This window comes from Micromesistius poutassou (assembly GCF_964030765.1).
Source record: "Micromesistius poutassou genome assembly, chromosome: 18".
In the NCBI taxonomy this organism is placed as follows: domain Eukaryota; kingdom Metazoa; phylum Chordata; class Actinopteri; order Gadiformes; family Gadidae; genus Micromesistius; species Micromesistius poutassou.
In genome coordinates, this window is record NC_140288.1 from 3682140 (window position 1) to 3702936 (window position 20797).

At 47.2% G+C, this 20797-nt stretch overlaps 1 protein-coding gene across 5 annotated transcripts in view; it reads left to right on the plus strand.

The window, feature by feature from the left end:
• Positions 1-20797, plus strand: part of ptpn13 (protein tyrosine phosphatase non-receptor type 13) — a 62412-nt gene that overhangs the window by 17411 nt on the left and 24204 nt on the right. For all 5 annotated transcript variants that reach the window (XM_084483129.1, XM_084483130.1, XM_084483133.1 and 2 more), the window contains 9 exons: positions 660-1406; positions 9396-9488; positions 11922-12021; positions 15983-16205; positions 16661-16735; positions 17729-17900; positions 18429-18579; positions 19091-19229; positions 19964-20116. In XM_084483129.1, coding sequence (XP_084339255.1) covers positions 660-1406; positions 9396-9488; positions 11922-12021; positions 15983-16205; positions 16661-16735; positions 17729-17900; positions 18429-18579; positions 19091-19229; positions 19964-20116 — 1853 coding nt within the window. The remainder of the gene's footprint in view (positions 1-659; positions 1407-9395; positions 9489-11921; positions 12022-15982; positions 16206-16660; positions 16736-17728; positions 17901-18428; positions 18580-19090; positions 19230-19963; positions 20117-20797) is intronic.

Consider the following 20797-nt stretch of genomic DNA (forward strand, 5'->3'; position numbering starts at 1 on the left):
AGGCCAGATTGAGAACCCCCCCCCCCTCCGCTGCATGTCCAGAGTACCGGGGCCCCGATTGGTCGGAACCTCGCAGAACATACAGACAAATAGTTCATAATTCAGCTCTTACGGATCAGCTGTAAGACCTTCAAGCCTTGAACCTTTTACTAGCAAGAAGGAAGTCGCTGGCCGGAACTTTTGAGTTATTCGGGGACCCTGTACCAATTACCACGCCTGATTAGCGTTTGATCCCCAGCCTTTGAGCCAAACCGGGGCAACGGAATGGGTTTTAATGTTGTTCATCTCGGTCCGTTGCGTGAAATTAGGTTCATGTTTCATCCCTCTCCCGTCGAGTAATACATGCTAAAACCCTTTGACCTTCTAGAGATGAATTCTTAAGCTCCAATTGGATATCTGTGTACCTTCAAACATAGAATCCATAGGCGACTGGACGAGAAGCCTAATACCAATTATCTGTGTTTCTAGAAGTACAGATATTTTGTTGTTTTATTTTATAGATTTAATATTCAATTGCCATTTCAGCAAGTTCTATCGTGTTCTCTCTCCCGGTGGCGTTTAAAACGCAGACAAATTCAACCAACGGAATACACAAACACATGGTTGACGGTTAAAAGGACGATAACTGAGACTGGTTTTCCCTCTTGGCTCCCGTTCAGGGCGGGGTGCCGCCTCCAGAGTCCTGGAGCGCTACCGCGTCCGCACCCAGGAGCAGGCCTCCCTGAACCGCGGCATGAGCCGCTCCATGAGCTCCCTGCCCATCCTGGACCCGCAGGGCCCGGACGAGACCTACCCGCTGCAGTACCCCCCGCTGGACTACCCCTCCCACCCCCAGGACCCCCTGCACCCCCTCCTCCTCCAGCAGCAGCAGCACCACCAGCACCACCACCGCCACCAGGGCTCCGAGTCCACCACCGACCTCCACTCCAAGAGCCAGCTGCTCCGGCAGCAGCAGCACTCCCAGCCCCACCTGCACGCCTTCCAGCCCCAGCTGCGCTCGCGGCCCGTGGAGCTGGACCAGCGCTCGCTGCAGTACGCCGGCCTGCCCCGCAAGACGTGGGCGTCGTCCGTGGACCTGGCGTGCATCGACCCCGACGCCCTGCGCTTCGGCGCGCTGGAGGACGCCCGGCGGGGCAGCAGCGCCCTCAGCACCCAGTCGGTGGGCCGGCGGCGCACGGCGTCCCGGCCGGCGCCCGCCGCCGACGCGGAGTCCCGCTACTCGGAGTTTGGCGGCGGTCTCGTTGGTGGTGGTCTCGGTGGAGGTCTTGGCGGCGGCGGCGGGGGAGGGCTGAAGGGCAGGAAGCCCCAGCACCACCGCTCGGCCCAGTCGGTGGCGCTGACGGGGGCGTACGACCGGATCAAGGAGAAGCAGAGGAAGCTGCAGGTGCTCCGGCAGGCCATAGACGGTGAGTTCTGGCGCGGCGCGCTCTCTCGCTCGCTCTCTGGCTCTCTGGCGCTCTCGCTATCTCTCTCTTGCTATCTCTCGCTCTCTCGCTCTCTCTCTCTCTCTCTCTCTCTGCCTCGCTCTCTCTCTCTCTGCCTCGCTCTCTCTCTCTCTCTCTCTGCCTCACTCTCTCTCTCTCTCTGCCTCGTTCTCGCTCTCGCTCTCTCTTGCTATCTCTCTAAATGGCAAATTCTCTCGCTCTAGCACTCTCACTCTCTGTGCCTCTCTCTCACTTTCACTCTCACGCTCACTCTCACTCTCTCACTCTCTGCCCAAACAATTGACTTGCACGTTGACTTGGATGAAAGTGTTGCTGTGAGCCATTGCTACGGATTAAATGTATGAGTTGGAAACATGGCCGCCCTTGACTAATCAAGTCTTCGGGAGCCTTAAGGCGAGACATTATACCTCTTGGCGCATCTCTCCCCACGGACGCCAATTCATGGACAACTCTGTTCGTGCAAAACTACTTCTCACTCACTCTTAAGTAACTAGACGAATGTTTGAATGTTTGCCTTTGGGATCTTGATCTTGACTACAGTGTTCTATTCGATGTTGTTTGTTTGTTAATTAAAGGGGCAGGCTAGTGTAGTGGCTACGGCGTTCGACTCCCAAGCCAAAACGTACCGCGTTCGATCCCCAAAGGTCCTTGAGCAAGTCATCTGGCCGGTACCTGCTCCCTAAACGAACGGTGACTGAATTCACCGTCAACGAATACATAGTAACCAGATTAACCCTTACGATGTTACTTCACAGAGGTGGGGGGGTGGGGGGGAGAACCAAAACCAGCCGGATCCCAAGTTATTGTTCTGCTCTCCTATTCAGGGAGATGGCGTTGGGGGGGCGGGTGACGTAGGCAGACAGACACCGGGGCCGCTTATAGCCTGCGTGTCCACCTTTTAACTACCATGTGGGATGGAAGCTGGGCTCTGGACGAAGCGCCACTGGGCCGCTGGTGTTTAGACAGGACCTATGAGTCACGAGCGCAGAGCTCCCTCTCTAAATGGCCGATTCTAATTACAGGCCATCTTAATTCTAGCTTGCTGCTAACTGTCACACGTACTGTATTGCCTGGAATCTCGATCTCTCTGCCCGTCTCGCTCTCTCGCTCTCTACGTCTCTCTCTACGTCTCGCTCTCTCTCTCTCTCTCTCTGTCTCTCTGTCTCTCTCTCTCTCTCTCTTTCTGTGTCTCTCGGTCTCTCTCTCTCTCTCTCTGTCTCTCTGTGTCTCTCTCTCTGTCTCTCCCTCTCTCGCTCGCTCTCGTGCAGACAAATGTATAAGTCAGTGACCCACATCTTATAGCGGCACCCTATACTTAACCATTTGTTCAATAAAACAGGTTAGCCGTGGGCCTAGTTAGGGCGCTGAGTGACGCGTTGCAACACAACACGGTCTCCACAGCCGCCAGACGGCTCTTAAGTCAACCGCCAGACAGTGTTTACATCTTTTTACATTTCTGTTTACGCGACGGCGCGCATGTCCGCCTTCTCTCTCCGGGGCGACGGGGCACACGAAGCCGGCCTCCAGCTGTGGACGGCCCCTTCTTCAACCCTGTGCAGCCTTTTCGAGGGTGTCTTCACTCCCTGTTCTCCTCGTGCCAGTCTGGGGGTATATTTTTAAGTTTTAATTGAGTCTCCATCGCAGGCATTATTTAATGCCACACACACAGACAGACACAGACAGACAGACGCACACACGCACACGCACACACACACACACACACACACACTTTTACCCTATAGCAATTATAACTGGGGCCGCTTGCTTCATTCCTTTGATGTAAATTAGGTTATGTTAAGGAGCAGCGCTCAGTGAGAGCTCCCTCCCTCCCTCCCTCCCTGCACTGTAAAGCTATCTTATGCGGGAATGTTCACTTCTTTCAGTGGAGTGTGTGTTTGTGTGTGTGTGTGTCGGGGCTTGTCTCCCCTAATAATATCCGACTTGATTACATTTTCGAGGGCGTGGGTGATTCGGTTGGTAATTATGAATGATTAAAAAAATAACAAAGGGAAAATAACGAAGGGACCCTCCCTAACCCTAACCCTAACCCTAACCCCCCCCCCACCCCCCCACCGGAAACCCAAATATTGTTCTCCCTCTCATCTCCCAGAATTCCTTGCTGCAGTATGAATGAGGCCTAATGGAGCGCACAGGACTGAGCGGGCCTCCTCCGTGTTTTGCTTGGCTCTGTGCTTCCTCCCTTTTCCTTTTTTAACCCTCTCTCTTCCTTCTCTTCTCCTTCTTACCCTTTCCTGTTCTTCCCTTTCTGTGTGTGTGTGTGTGTGTGTGTGTGTGTGTGTGTGTGTGTGTGTGTGTGTGTGTGTGTGTGTGTGTGTGTGTGTGTGTGTGTGTGTGTGTGTGTGTGTGTGTGTGTGTGTGTGCGCGCGCAGGAAAACGATGGCACAGCAGTGGTCAATGCGCTCAGGTTTCACCCGGTTACAGTCTGCCCCCGGTTTCTTTCCCCTCTCGCTGGTGTGTGTTTGTGCACGCGTGTGTGTGCGTGTGTGTGTGCACATGCATGTCTAAAAACTTAACCCCCCCTGCCCCACCACCTATTACCACCACACCCTCCCACCCATACCACCTACACCTCTCCCCCCCTCCCCCCCCACCAGACTGTGCCAAGGTGCTGCTGCTAGTCAGCCGGTGTGGTAGGCTTCCCGACGCGGGCTGTAATTAGAGTCATGTGTAGCGGATGAGGGAATTCCAAACGTTATTGCGCTTTCCGGGGGCTTGGCCAGCGGGTCTCGTGGCCCCCCGGGCCCCGGGCCCAGGCCCAGGCAGGCAGGCTGGGGGAAACTCTGCCTGTGTGTGGCGGCAGCACGCGGGCCTACCGGGGCTGGGACTGGGGGTTTAGCCTGGGCGTAGCATTATGCTGAGTAGCAGTAAGGCTGGGAGCAGCGTGGCGGTAGGGTTCTGCTGAGTGTAGCATGGGGATGGGCGTAGCATTGGGTAGCATGGGGATGGGCTTAGAATAAGGCTGGGGGTAGCATGGGGGTAGCGTTGTGCTGGGTGTAGCATAAGGCTGGGGGTAGCATGGGGGTAGCGTTGTGCTGGGTGAGGCATAAGGCTGGGGGTAGCATGGGGGTAGGGTTGTGCTGGGTGTAGCATTGGGTAGCGTTGTGCTGGGTGTAGCATTGGGTAGCGTTGTGCTGGGTGTAGCATAAGGCTGGGGGTAGCATGGGGGTAGCGTTGTGCTGGATGTAGCTTGGAGATTAGTGGAGGTAGCAAGGTGGGACTAGGATGCAATGAGCTGGGTGCAGCATGGCATTGTGGGTGTGGTGTGGAGATAGCATTGGACCGGGTGCATCATGGTGTTGGGGTTAGCATGAAACTGGGTAACAGGTGACTGGGTAACTGGGTGTAGCATGAGGGTCGGAGTAGCCTTAGCTTGCGGTTAGCGTGGGGATAGCATTGGGCCGGGTGTATCACAGTGTCGGGGTTTAGCAATAGCATCGAGCGGGGCTGCTGCATGGGGGAGGGGGGGTCTGATGGAGAAGTGGGCTTCATACAGCAAAACCAACGGTTTCATAATGACTGAGTTGTTCGTTCTCTCCAACGAAGAACAAACCACAGTCAACCTCAACACCTAAATTCCTCACTTCCTGCCGAGCCGTCGGTCGTTACATAAATGCATAAATTAGCGTGCAGCATGTTGAGTCGGTCGGACGGGAAACTTCAGCGTTCTTCAGCTGCAGCATTACTGCGTACGTTGAGACCGCACACGGGCTACACACACACACACACACACACACACACACACACACACACACACACACACACACACACACACACACACACACACACACACACACACACACACACACACAGGGTCGCGGGATGTAAGAAAAAAAAAAAAGATCGGAGGCGCTCTCTCTATACTGCAGGGTTTTCTGCTGAATCAAGGAAACGCAGGGTTTGCAGAAGGCTATCATTATCCATTTCAGCTCTTTTCCCCCTCCTTCTCCCCGAGACCACCAGACTGTAAATAACCTCAGTGTCTGAGTTCGCGTTGCTTTGAGTGGGAGCAATTAAAGAGCATGAAGGCTGCAGAGGAGGAGGAGGAAAAAAAATTGAAAAAACGGAGCGGAGGCACTCTGAGAAAAATAATAAGCAGGAAAGGAAACAAAAGGAAGACATAACTTTTTTTTTTTTTGTCTTGCGTTGCTTTATATTTATGTGTTTTATATATACCTCCCCTTGTCTCTTTAAGGTTAAATGGGAAAATATCACTTGAGGCTAATAGAAAATGTGTAAGAGGAGACACTGTCCGCTGATTTTGCCCCCCTAATTGCGGCCCTGTTTGGCCATGTCCTGTCCCTGGACAATAATTAAACTACTATAATGAGAAAATGAGCTGTCCCTTCGCTTTTTGCATCAGAGACAGGGTCCTGTCCTTTTCATATGCAAGTGTTGTTCATCCATTTCCCATTTGAACACACTAAACTTCTGAGTGTGAGTATGTTGAATTATGAATTCTAGATTGAATACAACTTTTTAAAGTTTTTTTTAAATTGAATGTGGTATCTTCCACCAGCACTCTAGTTGTCTGGCGTAGCCACATGTCTTACCGGCCAACAAAATGATACAAAGCTTAAGTAATTATTTCCAATTAACTGGATGCTTTAGACCTCAATCTCTCTATCCCTCCTAACCCAGGGTTAGGGTTATTCTCATTACAACCTATAGGCTTAAGTTAAGGTTAAGTTAGGTTAACCAGCCCCAAAGTTATCCATTAAGACAGCCGTTCATCCATTACCCAGAATAACCTAATGCTGAACGTGGTTAGTCAGAGGGTTGAAGAGAACTTCAGAGGCCAGCAGTTTGACTTCCTTACTTACTGGAAATCTGTCATTCAGGGACTTTGTAGCTTTACAGCAATGCTAGCTGCCCATAGAGGACATTTAGGGGACATTGGGGCTGTGGGTAAAGGCACAGCCTAATATGTCACGTTTTCTCATAAAAATATCTACAAAGGGCTGGACCTACGTCTTCTATTTTGTTGAGTTGTGTACCTACATTATCCAAAATGTTTCCAAAAATGTTCAAACACAGAAACAGAGAAATCCGTAGTTTTATTCACGGTAAAGGGCTCTTTATGGTCCCACGTTCACGCAACGCAACGGACCACGCAGACGCTTCGACGCAGTCGTGAACGTTTATGGTCCTGCGTCGGGTTTTAGTGAGCGGACCAATCACAGCCCCTTGCGGCTGCGTCGCCTCGACGGAAGGTTACAATTTTTGGGAGGCGCACGTCCAGCCCTTGCGGTGGACGCAAGGAGGGTCCGCAAGGACGTAAGGGGTCCGTAAGCCCCTTGCGTTGCATGAACGTGGGGCCATAAAGAGCCCTTAACAGTCTGTTACATTTGGTCATATGTCTGGCGTCCTGTGTCCTTTACCCCCTAACTTTCGGGGAAACGCGTGAAAAACACTAGTCCAGTAGAGAGATGATATTGCAATAGTGATGTAGCTTACTATGATGTACTACTTTAACAAGTGGCCCATGCAAACCACCAAGCTAATGTAGTCTCCCAAACATACTTCACTTGGGCGGGTCATTTTTTATTTTACCATCCATCCGAGAGAACGACGCCATCCGCGGTCGATAGCGTTTCCCATACATTTACTATTTTTTTTGTTTTAATGTGAGAAGCTTATTAAATTGTAGAGCTGTGCACCACACATTGATTCACTCTAGCGCTCTCTCTCCCTCACACCAACACACTGACACCGCACCGCTTGTGAATAAACTCTCCACTCCGAGCAAGCACCCTCTGAATCAAGACATGATGGTGTTTGGCTTTTCCCAGCAGAGGAGACGGCTGGCTGAATTCATTAATTGAATCAACCAGAGTTCACAGATCAGTTTGAGGGATGCCACAAATACCAAAAACATCTAAGCGAATACATGGCCTAAATCTCAACGAGTACTCTTGTACTTGTTGATAGTTTGATGAACTCCAGTAAGTTTAATCTGTGTTACATACAAATACATGTTCGTAACAAATACACTACAGCTTTAATGACGATGCAGTTCTTAACCTGCTTATACTGGTGTACAGCCAGCGGGATGCACTTCTTAACTTCTCATTTTGAAACATGGGACGCCTTCAGTTAAATTGAATTTTAGTTTGGCTTTTGTTGGGTACTTTGTCATTTTAGAAGAATATGACCTAACGATGTCTCAGTTCTCTAGTTCTGCTGCCCGACTGTCTTCTGGGCAGCTGTACACCGATATACACCGCCAGACACACAGGACTCCTAGCGGTGCTCAAGTCCCAGCATCACATTGCTCTTATTTGGAGCGTGAATATCTGTTAAGAAAGACTAATGTTTTGATTGTTTTGACCACGGATAACAGCGCTGGGCTACCCCACGATTGAATCACTCAAATAACGTTAGCTACAGCTGATTAGTTAACATCGTTACTTGGGGTAATTTCCATAGATTGAAATTACATTACGTGAATAAATGTGACTAAATGTAAAGTGAATGTAACTGGGATACGTTAACTTGTCCCTCGAACAGGACTCTACCTGAGTCACATCACATCACACATCTTTCACTGGCAATGGTGGTGAAGACCACCACTGCCATGTTCCCATGTCATCAAACTACTTACTTTGTTATTGTTTTGAGAGACCCCCTAGCAGCAGAAATGACATATGTTACCTTTAAAAATACATATAAAAAACTCATAAAAAAAAAAAATTATTAAGCCACGTTTATTTATGTGTATACTTAAAGAATGGTCGGAGGTAAGAAACATTTCTTGTGGTGGTATTATTCAACTTTTGAAGCCACCAATGGCTAGGACGGGAGACTTAACCTGCAGGCTATCAAGCTTCACTAGCAGTCTGCCCAATACTCAACCCTTTTAAATGTTTGAGCATGTTTTTGTCCTTGTGTTTGCTGTGTGAACCCACTTGTTGTGCATGTATGTGTGTCGTTGAATGTGCTTGAAACATCCCTTTTTCGACACATTTTAATTTTAATAAATGACACAAAAACGCATTGGACAATGAAGGCTTCTTATGACTGGTTCGATTGTTTTTCCTGAAATAGCTGCTCAATCAATTCAGCTGTTAGAGGAGAGGGACGCATCTAGAGTTTGAACTAGTTTTCCAAAAGAGTGCGAGTGTATAAACCACTGAGGAATGCCATTTATCTAAACTATGTTGTGGCAGCAGATACTCAGGAGCAGGACTTTCAAGTTCTGGAAGAGTGTAAACGAGGAAACTGAAAGCATTTTAAACACGTGACGTATTTTTAAAACATCATGCCCGACCTCACCTGCGCTGTAAGAGATAGTGTCCCCAGGTAAGAGATTGGAGTAAGGTCATAATTCAATCTATTCAAATGATTCCATGGATCTTTCCATGGCTTATCTGACATAATAGTGGGTTACAGCTGGTTAAAGGAAAGTTTCAGACTTGGCCAAGTCCTGGTTAATTTATTGCACAGGTGTTTTTAAAGACCGCTTGCGCTAGATGGCTTTTCAGGCCTAATACCTACACTTAAAAATCTGAACTCTGTGCGAACTGAAGTTGTAAAAATAGACAGTGAATGTCTTTCCGGTTACTCCTCCTTTCTTTCAGTCATTCTTTTTCGGGGGAAAGAGCATTGGTCAGGGATGATTAAGGAAAATGTCCGCACCAAAAATAGTGTATTACTATTTCCATTTCAATATTATATATAGAAATCAAACTGTGCACGATTAAACCCGAACGCCTCCAATGCATGAGTTCCCCTCCTCCCCCTCTACCACTGTACATATGTGGATTGCCCCCCGCTACTCACCCATGAACAACAGTTACGAGTGTAAAACTAACACTGCATTCCATTCTCCCTGTCTGTCCGTCCGTCTCCCCCCCTCCCCCTCCTCCTCCTCCTCCTCCTTCTCCCTCTCCGTCTCCCTCTCCTCCTCCTCCTCCTCCTCCTCCTCCCCAGACCCGCTCCACACCCACCAGCGTTACCACAGCGACTACAGCTCATCCAGCGAGAGCCCCTCCGTCACCTCGTCCGACCCTGAGTACAGACAAGGTACTGATGATGATGAAGATGATGATGATGATGATGAAAATAATCAGCGTCTCCATTGTTGTGACTCCCGTCTGATGAAGCTTGGCTCATTGGGGGGCCTCGTGAAGCACACGTTGCATGGCTCCACGGGTGCTTGAGAACACGGCATCCTTGTGCTTCTGTCTGGCCTCGTGGGACTCTGATTGAAGAGATTGAACGGTGGACGTTTGGTCGATTGTTGTTATGATGCGTACAATGGGAGGTTATGCATCGTGCCCAGCCACATGGAGAACAAGGTTGTTCCGTCTCGGCTACGGACTTCCATTTTAGACTTTGGAGTTGAGTTTCAGTTCGTTTTTTTTATTAGAGGTTCGATCTATAATGGCCGATGTTGTCGTCGTGGCCGTGATAAGATTTGTACACACATGTCGGTCTGAAGAAATGTACACGCCACCATGTACGCAAACAGGTTTTAAACAGCATGGGGGAAGGGGATGATGTGTGACGCATGTATCAGATAGAAGGGTAAAGTAAAAGGAGGAAAATGGCGAGCATTGCATTGTTTAAGTTGAGCGAATCCCCGTTGCGTGTTGTTCTTACAGCAACTTTACTTGTACATCGTCTTTTGTGCACTACCTTACATAACAAACCTTGGATGTTTCATACCGCAAGCCTCAATCCGTTTCCCAGTATTGCACTGAAGAATGAAATTTATTATGTCCATCGAAAGATTATTTCCAGGAAAGGACAACATCCTTACTATTTTCATATTGCCATAACAGAAGGTTAAACCAACACTGGGCTACAGAACTTGGAGGACTATCTTCCGGGGGACTGTATTGTTTGTACTGTAGTATCGGGTTCATGAGGAATGATATGAGTTTGGCGTGGCTGACTCACTCCTTTGCTGGCTGTATGGCGAGGAGCAGCAGGGTCATAGCTTGGATAACCATGTGTCACTTTTGTTTTTGCCAAGTACTGTTCAAGCTACAAACGCTACAAAAAAAAGGTTTCTTAGAAGGAACTGGTTTTTTTTTCCTTCTGCGTTGTACAACAGTGACTATAAAATTGATTTATGGCAGAAGGAAAAAGTAAACTTGAAGATCAAAGCTTCTCGGACTGCAAGAGCTAATAGTTTGGTTTAAAAAAACAAAGGGAAAAAAAAATCTAGATTTATCATATCACTAAAAGCATGTTTTGTCTTGGCAGAAAGTGGGCAGTTTTGAAAACAATATGTGTGAGAGAGGATTTGCTCAGCTTGCTTTCTTAATTTGTTTATGTAATGTAACTGCTCTGCTATTGCACAATACCGCTTGGACCGGATCCCGCATAAATATTTGAAATCACCCCAAGGCAACCGTCCGAAGTATTTGCAACGATTAACGATTTTGCACGTCCGCAACACATTGCTCAAAAGCCGGTGTTTATTGACCTTATAAACTATAAACTTATAAGCTGTCTTAGCTTTAGTTTTGCCACATCACCAATCACTCGCTGGAATACTGGAAATGAAAGCAAGCGTGAATGTCGTGAGGAAGGTAACGTTACATTCTTCCAGGTATAATACATTTCTGGACCACAAGCCCCGTCACGCCCTAGACGCGGGGCGGCAGTAGCAGTTTCTGTCGTTTGTTGTGTAAAAAGGTCTGGCTGATGGGAGTGGCCAAGTGCGCACGTTATTTAATTTCTGACTCATCCGGCCCATTGTCAGTCCCGCTCATCGGAGCTCCTTCCTCTCACACGTGTTCGTGCAGGTCCTCTTGAAAACGTGCGGGTGTGGGTGGACGTGTATTGGTTTACAGGGATCTTCTGCCTTCCTCTCCTGACAATGTGTTTACTGCTGCAGTGTCCTGTGGCGTCATTAGTGTGATATCTCAATATGTGGCCTTGACTCTGCGATAATCACTATAAGTTATTAATAATAATAATATACTCTATTGACACAGCAGAAACAATGTTTACAAAGTGCTTCTCCATTACTGATGTACATATTTACATGTGTCCGGTCACTATATGTGCATATTAAGTTTGTTATCAGGGTGTATATAGTGATGTGTGTCTGATCCTGATATGTATGCATTGATGTGTGATGTGTTTGTCATCAACATGGCCTGTACATCCTGATCATGCCTCCGTTTTGGAAGCATAGGAGCATTGCAATGCGAGCGATAGCGTCTGTAGTTATTCCTTATTAGCCTAGGGAACGATACATACACGTTCATTCCAGAGTCCTTACAGAACCCAAGTCCTCCCATGGAAATGAGTTCCACCAACAAAACATCCCACGATGCATTATGATTTTCAAGACCTATATGGACGTACGATGTTGGTTCTCCGAGCGCGTATGTTGTGGTGTGTCTGTGATCATTATACGTACACACTGATGTGGTCGTGATCCATGTGTGTGTGTGTGTTGGACGGCTGACCTTGATCATGCCATGTCTCCTCCCTCAGTTAAGAAACCGGAGGAGGGCGTGAGGAGGTACGGCTCCCAGGCGGCCCTCGCCGACCAAGACGCCCTGTCCCTGGCCAGCCACAACCCATACAGGCACAGGTAACGCACACACACACACACACACACACACACACACACACACACACACACACACACACACACACACACACACACACACACACACACACACACACACACACACACACACACACACACACACACACACACACCACAACCCATACAGGCACAGGTAACACACACACACACACACACCACAACCCATACAGGCACAGGTAACCTACACACACACACACACACCACAACCCATACAGGCACAGGTAACACACACACACACACACACACACACACACACACACACACACACACACACACCAACCCATACAGGCACAGGTAACACACACACACACACACACACAGGTAACACACACACACACACCGACACACACACACACCGACACACACACCAACACGCATACACACACCAACACACATACAGGCGCGCACACACACACACACACACAGGCACAGGTAACACACACACACACACACAGGCACAGGTAACACACACACACACACACACACCAACACGCATACACACACATCAAAACGCACACACACCACCGCACACCCACATTCACATAATGTTCACTTCATTCACACACACACACACACACACACACACACACGGAAAACAGTTCCATCATACAGACGCGGCCACATCCACCAACGCACACAGGTGTATCGACCACAACACACACACGCATAGACACCCATACCCGCATACACATATACACAGACACCAACACATGCACCCACATAAAGACAGCCGCACACACACAGACAGCCGCACACAGACATCGACACACATGCATACAAAAGCATATACACAAATATACACACGCATAGACACAAACACACACACATAGACGCCAGTAAACACACACACACAACTGCACACTGCTGTAACATACACGGTATTCATTACTTCTAGAATTGAATGCAGAATAGCACATAAGGCCTAGCCCGACCATGACTTATTGATGCATCGTGTGCGTTAGGCCTGTCTGCTTATTCCAGAACAGAAATTAGATTTTGGAGTCAATGTTATGTTGTAAACTCCACATGTTTCCAGATACTTGCTCTGTGCTAAATGTCTAACTACATGTGTTTTTTGTATTAGACGCGTTTGTTGGAACGGGTCTATTGACTGTTTTGGTGAACGTGAATTTCTCTGAAAGGCTGATATAAACCGTGAACCATGATTTATTGAGGTCAGAGTTTCTTTGGGATATGGCGCAGTAACTTTCCAACCGCTTCTAACATCCAAAAGTCTGGGGAAAAAAAAAAAAGATAACTACACGGTTCAAACCAGGTAGAATTTGTGTGTGTGAGAAAGTACACGATGGATTTTTTGGTATTGTACAGCAGTAACTATTTAATACAGCACATTCCTACAACGATGTGAATAAGTTATTGGAATTTCTCAGGCTACTGGAGTTTAACTGTGAAAGAACTAGCCAGCATATCATTCTTATCATGAGACGTGTTTTACAGTCTGCTGTCGTAGTGTGTGATTCCTCTCCGATAAGAGTAAAACAGGGTTAATTCTGGAGGCAGTCTGTGCATGTTATAAAATGCTGGTTAATTGCATGTTGTTTTTTTTGTGTAAAGAAGTTGGAAACAATAGCTCCATTTATCCTTTGGCCTCTGTTCTCACGCCTGGTATGTAAAGATTGGATTAGATTGGATTATTTTAGTGGGGGGGTGTGTGTGTATGTGTGTGTGTGTGTGTGTGTGTGTGTGTGTGTGAGAAGTCATTGCTCCAGAATGCAATAATCCATACATGCAATACAGAAATCAATTCATGTAAAAAAAAGAAAATGGGTATGTCTTAATTAAAACCTTCATACTTCGAAGACGAGCACATTCTTGTTAAAGGTTAAACTGTTATAGTAGCGACTGAACGCATGTGTGCTGTCATGCAACCATCTGTGAGGGAAGTCCATGCACATTCTTATCCACTCATGCGTGGCACAGAGCCTAGTCCCATGCATTTCCTGAGCCTGGTCAAACGCCAGTGAAACCAAAATCGTGTTTGTTTTGTTTGAATCATCTCTGTACGTCTTCTATAATGTTGAACATAGTAAAAAAGTATAATTCACGAAAACCTGTATTTAATCTGATGTGTTTGGCGCAGCCAACCAGTTTGTGAAGGTTCTAATCGCCTCCAAAACTCAATCCTATTATTTTTGTGATACGTCATAGGGACATCCAAGACCAGAGGGTACACCAACGCCTGGGGGTGTGTGTGGATGTGTGGATGTGTGGAGCTCCGTCTGGGCGCCGGTAGATTCTGATGTCCGTGTCCAGGAAAGGGTTAAGCTTCTCGGTCACCTATAGTCCAGTGTCACGCTGTGTGATGCATTTCATATACAACATCGCCCATTGGCACACTTATACTAACCACTTGTACAAGTGCAAAAATAAGTATAAAGTTGTAAATTGTAAAGTTGTAAAAAAGTAACCATGGGGATAATAAGTCTCATTCCTAGAACTCTCAGCCCAAAACCTTTTTTTTTTTTATGTCCATAGTGATCAAAATTGAGCGTAAACAATGGGTTCACTTACAGTTAAACATTCAGCAAATCCTGGGTTCAGGCTTGCTGTGAACGGGAGTTTGTTGAACGAGTTACACACGTCGAACCAGAAGGGAAATGCACTGTTAACATACACCACTATGAAAGTATTTCAAACATTTCTAAAATACTCTGGTCGGTTATTCTTTGAGGTGTGTCTAGCAATGTGAATATGTGCACTGAGAGTTTCATAGTTGTGGTTATAGTTCCATAGCGCCCCCTGTTGGTAAAATTCATCTCTAGTCCCTGAAATTGCAACAATGATGTTGAGGATGGTAAAGCTTATTACTGAGGTGAATTTGGATGAAGCAGTGAGGGGTGCTTATCTGTGTTTCTCTCTCACTCACACACATTCCTCTCTCTGTCTCTTTCCCTCTCTTTCCCTGGTGTGTGTGTGTGTGTGTGTGTGTGTGTGTGTGTGCGTGTGCGTGCAGGGTCATACCTACCTGGTGAGGTCAGCTAATGTAGAAACCTCACTCAGCAGAGTTGTCTATCTCTCTAATCTCCGGTGGAGCAGAGCAGCACTGCCCCCTGCTGCTGTGTTTACACCCACAGAGGGGAACCACTAGTTTCCAATCCTCTAGAAACCGCCGTGTGTCTGTCTTTGATCCAGGATTGAAACGGCTTTATCGCCATGGAGAAAGTACACTTCCATTGCCAAACCTGTGTAAATGGTCCTCATTTCTACAGCGCCTTTATCCAAAGCGCTATACAGTGTTGACTGCCATTCACCGATTCATGCACACATTCACACACCGACGGCGGAGTCCACCGCGCACGGCGACAGCCAGCTCGTCAGGAGCTGGCTGTCGCTCAGGGACACCTCGACACTCAGCTAGGAGGAGCCGGGGATCGAACAAACAACTTGCGGTTACCAGCCAACCCGCTCCACCACCTGAGCTAATGCCCCCCCTGCCTTTCTTGTCTTGTCTTTTTTTTCACATACAAACATTTACTTCATCAAAGAATAAGTAGTGATAGACAATGGAATAATCAGAGGTGGGGCATGATATGTACCATGAACAGTACTACTAAACATTTTATAGAGGGGAAGGTTCAACGCTCTACCGCTCGCAGCGGTGGGCGCAGGCACGTAAACCAGAAGGAGGATCAGCATTTGGGAAGAGTGTTGTTATTTTTTTTGTATTTACATTTTAGGGAAATTTAGCAGACCTCTTATCAAAAGTGACTTACAACGGTTCATTCACACACCGACAGCGGTGTCAACCATCGGGAGCAGTTCGGATCAGGTGTCTTGCTCAGGGGACACCTGGATCGAAACTCGCAACCTCCCGGGTTCAAGTCAACCCTCTCTACCTCCTGAGCTAAGCCGTCTTGTGATTGGTGCTTTGAAGAAGCAGCCTCACCTACCATCTCCTCCCTCCCCCCCCATCCCTCCCCAGGCTGTACGACGGGCCGGCGTCAGACGATGGTCTGGCGGGGGCGGAGCTGCTCCTGCGCAGCCAGGAGGAGGAGGTGCAGCGCCTGCAGGCCCACCTGGCCGTCAGGCTGTCCCGGGCCAACCTCTACATGCCGGACGAGATGTCGCCGGCGTCCCGCGCCTCGGTGGCGGACCTCCAGGGGGACCCCTTCAGCACGCCCGCGCACGGCCAGCGCAAGGCCAAGGTGAGGGGAGTGTGGGGGGGGGTTCAAGCCGTACGCCATGTGTGGTTTCATATTCAAGATTTCTCGATGTTTTGACTACATCGGTTTCTGTGTACTCTCCGGGGATTTTTTTTGGATCGTTATGTTTAATATTGTATCTGTTTTTATATATTTATTTTATTGATGTACAGTTGCTTTTTAGATAGTTTTGGTTGTATCTTGTGTCTATGAACCAATGCACCATAACACATTCTTTTAATGTGGGTGCTGGCATGGCAGTACCACTTTTCATGTGGAGTCACAGTGGCCTTGTGTCTTATCAGCTGGTAGATCAAGGCATAAAACTGAGGGGCTGGATTCCCACCGAAGCCTAAGAATGTACGACTCACAGTATCGGTGGGCGCTTTTTACAAAAAAGTCTGCGACTACAAAACAATGTTCATAATGGCTGTCCTGTGTTTCTGGCCGGCCTGCAGTCTTTCTACGGCCCGGAGTTCGTGAAGATGACCAGCGAGCCCTGTGTCTCCCTGACTGTGCCCTCGTCCATCATGGTAACGCTTCATCTTCACTAGTGATACCTTTTTATTTATATGGCACCATTCATGGTCAGGGACCAGCTCAAAATGCTTGACATTGCATTCATACGACAGGACAGACAGTCCAATGTTCTCTGGATTATCACTTCATAGACATTGAGTGAACTCAATGTCACGTTCTCACATTTTTGTTTTAAGAGAGTTGAGAAATGATCATGACTGAAATGTCATTGTCTTCTAGTTTTCTGGGGAATTATCATTCCTTAAAGGTCCAATACCTGTCTGTGTGATCAAACCATCATTATAGTCCGTCCTGGCTTTACTTGGCAGCATTACTCCCATGTACCGATTCTGCAAGAGAGCGTTGGGAGTGAGCTTGCCTGTCATGAATGAAAAATGAAAACAACCGCAATGTAGCACTTTCATCTTTTGGATTCATGTGAGTCGGTTAGGGTTATGGTGTTTATGAACAACATAACAGTTTGGACAACATAACCACACAAGCCCTTTTATAAAATGTATTTTCACAAAGACCAAAGCGCTGTATTGCTATTGTGCACATTCCAGGAAGGCGCATTCACACAAAAATACACCCCAGACGAAGACGAAAACACCATAGTAACATTCGATTAGATAGATTATATAAATCTATTTATACCGGGAGGTAGATTTGGTGTACAGTTAAGTGAGCTGGCTTTCTCCACACATGACAGACAAGACATTTAAAACACAGTAAACATAACAAAATGACAGCAGTAGTGAAAGAGAAAGTGCAAGTGATCCATCCTATTGAATGACAGGGATTTGAAGAGGGGGGGATGATGATAAAATAGTATTTTTAAAAATAGTAAATGTGTTTGCTTGGTTGAACTGTTGAGTTTTTTTTACAATTAATGAGGCACCTTACTGGAGCAGCTCTCCAATTTCGTTGTTTTATAAGATGCAATGACAATAAAGGCTATCTATCTATCTATTAATCTCCTCGCTTGTGTCTCTCCACCCATCCAGAAGAAAGGCAAGGGCGAGGAGGTCCAGCGGAAGGTGGGGGTGGTGCTGCTGAACGGGCAGCGACTGGAGCTGGGCTGCGACCTGAAGGCCGTCTGTAAAGACGTGCTGGACATGGTGGTGGCTCACGTCGGACTGGTGGAGCACCACCTGTTTGGCCTGGCCTACTTAAAAGGTGTGGGGGGCGTGTCCATATGGGGGGGGGGGGGGGGGGGGGGGGGGGGGGGTGAGGATTCGCTTAGCTCACGATCCATAGGGTTTGGGTTCATGAAATAACCCAAGAAATTTATGCAAAACGGTGAAAATATCACCTTTTACTTTTTGGACCCAAAATATGCAAATGAATGGCATTGGCACAATTTTCAATTTACTCTTAATACTTGTTTTACATTTTATAAGAAATGCAAAAAAAATTACATCTAAATTTCTAACATTTTATAGGAAGGAATAGAGAACCTGATCACAAAAAAAATATTCTCACAATATTTCATGGAACTACATGAACTACTACTATAAAAAATACGACAACAAGAATATAAGAAAATAACTAAATACATTTATTTTCATGAAATGTCATAAATGTTTTATTTTTTGCAACTTTATTGCAGCACTATTGAACATTAAATTGACCGTTAATTGCGACCGTTGTCACCAGCCTATCTGCTCCAACTGTTCTTATCTAACCCTCCTTCTCCCTCCTCAGATAACGAGTTCTTCTTCGTGGACCCCGATGCCAAACTGACCAAGGTGGCCCCGGAGGGCTGGAAGGAGGAGCCCAAGAAGAAGAAGTCTGACGTCCCCTTCAACCTGTTCCTACGCATCAAGTTCTTCGTGGACGACGTCAGCTTCATACAGTAAGAACCGTGGCTCATAGGTCAGCCTTCAGCGTGAACGTTATGGCAAACGTAAAATGCTATTTCCATACTGAATATATTCTGAATCTCAGGAGGGAAATGGCTAGTTGTTACAGTTGCAAACCTTGACGGAATGCTGCAAATCTAGAAAGAAAAGTTAATATTTGCATGAGAAAAATACAGAAGAAATTGTCAGTTGTCAATTATGAAAATATAAGTAACAATATTGGTAAATGGACTGTACTTTTTTGTAACCAGTGGCCACCCACAGCACTTTACAATATTGCCTAACATTCACCCATTCACGCACACATTCACACACCGACGGCGGAAGCAGTTAGGGTCAGGTGCTTTTCTTAGTGATACCTTGAGCCGGGGATCGAACTAGCAACCTTGCGGTTACCAGCCAATCCGCTCTACCTCCGGAGCTACTGCCGCCCCAAGTTTGCCATAAGTCGATCATTTAGTCGTATCATTTAATCACATCATGTTCATTGTCCTACGTCAACAGGCATGTGATGACCAAACACCAGTACTACCTTCAGCTGCGGAAGGACATCCTGGAGGAGAGGCTGCGCTGCGACACGGAGAACGCCATGCTGCTGGCCTCTCTGGCCCTGCAGGCCGAGTTCAGCGACTACCAGCCCGAGGTGCGTCCTCATCCTTACCAGGGCGTCGCGTCTAGGGGCTAAGGGCGGTGGACTCCCAGCCCCAAGGGTCTGATGAATGACTAAATAGGGGCATACACTATTGGTTTTGAAACATCGTTCTGTGCTTGCTTTAATTACATCCCTGTGCTTCCTTTTATTACTTTTCATGGCATGGAAGGGCAAAGCAAGTTTATTTATACGGCCCCATTCGAACATAAAGCGCCTTCAGAGCACTTGGCCCATAATGTGGAATCACATCACAATGAATTCAATACATTACAATCATTTAAAGGTGAAACATAACATAAATATATACGAAGGTAAAATAACCCATGCATACTTTATGAGATAATTAATGTTTGACTGGATGGCAGGTTCTCTCCCCGAGCAGAGGAATTTCATAAATAAACTAGCGGGCCTGTGTCTACAGTCTTGGACTGAATACATAAGACTTATATAACGTCTCACATAGGATATCCCGTAGAAAAGGCAATAAACCAACGCATATTGCACAGCGGGGTGAGAGCTCTGTCCTGGCGTGGACAGGAGGTTGGCGTATAACAATCCGGTCGATATCACGTGTTCCCACCGTACGTCCATTGATAACCATGGGTTCAGTGCCGCAGAAACAATATTTAGATATGTAAATGTGAATATAATGTTTGATATTTCAACATGTCGGTGTCTGTTTATGAGGAGATATTAATGGTGTGTCGGGGCTCTTGGGTGCTCAGCTCCATGGGAAGACGTACTTCAGGCTGGAGCACTACCTGTCCGTGTCGGTGCTGGATAAGCTGGAGCAGGCGGCCGTCAAGGAGAAGCTGCCCCGGCTGCACAGCAACTACTACGGGGTCCCCGAGGGCCAGGCCGAGCTGGAGTTCCTCAAGGTTGGGCGCGCACCCCCACAACACCACGTTAGAAGACCTAGTTGAATTTGGGTTACAATGTTTTCAGTTGGGAATGTGTTTGTAGCATTAGATGAAAGATCAGATCGGATGGTAATCGTGTTGATCCCACACGGGAATTTGATTTGTTGCGTCGAGTTGACGAGAAAACCGTACGACTTCCCTCGATTGACCACTGCCCTAATTTTAATAAATATTAAATACATTTCTTTCACATGTGGTCAAGATTCAACTATTCATACACATACGCCTAACCATGCAAGTCATGGCATAAGTCAACCATGCAAGTATTACACACACACACATATACGGCGGAGTCGACCATGCAAGGCGACAGCCAGCTTGTGGGGAGCAGTTAGGGTCAGGTGTCTTGCTCAGGGACACCCCGACAATCAGCTAGGATTAGCCGGGGAGTGAACTAGCAACCTTCCGGCTGCACGTCAACCTGCTCCACCTCCTGAGCTAAGCCGACCATAACCAATAAAGTTTCTTTGAGACTTGAAATCAAATTCACGACAAGACACACCTAGCCTAAACAGCCTGAGAAAAATACATCAAACTTTGGTTTCCCCTTTCAACCCTCAGCTTTGTATCACCACACAGTTTATGTAATAACTAAGGCTGTCAAATGAACACGTTAATTTTGTTAAATTAATCACAGAA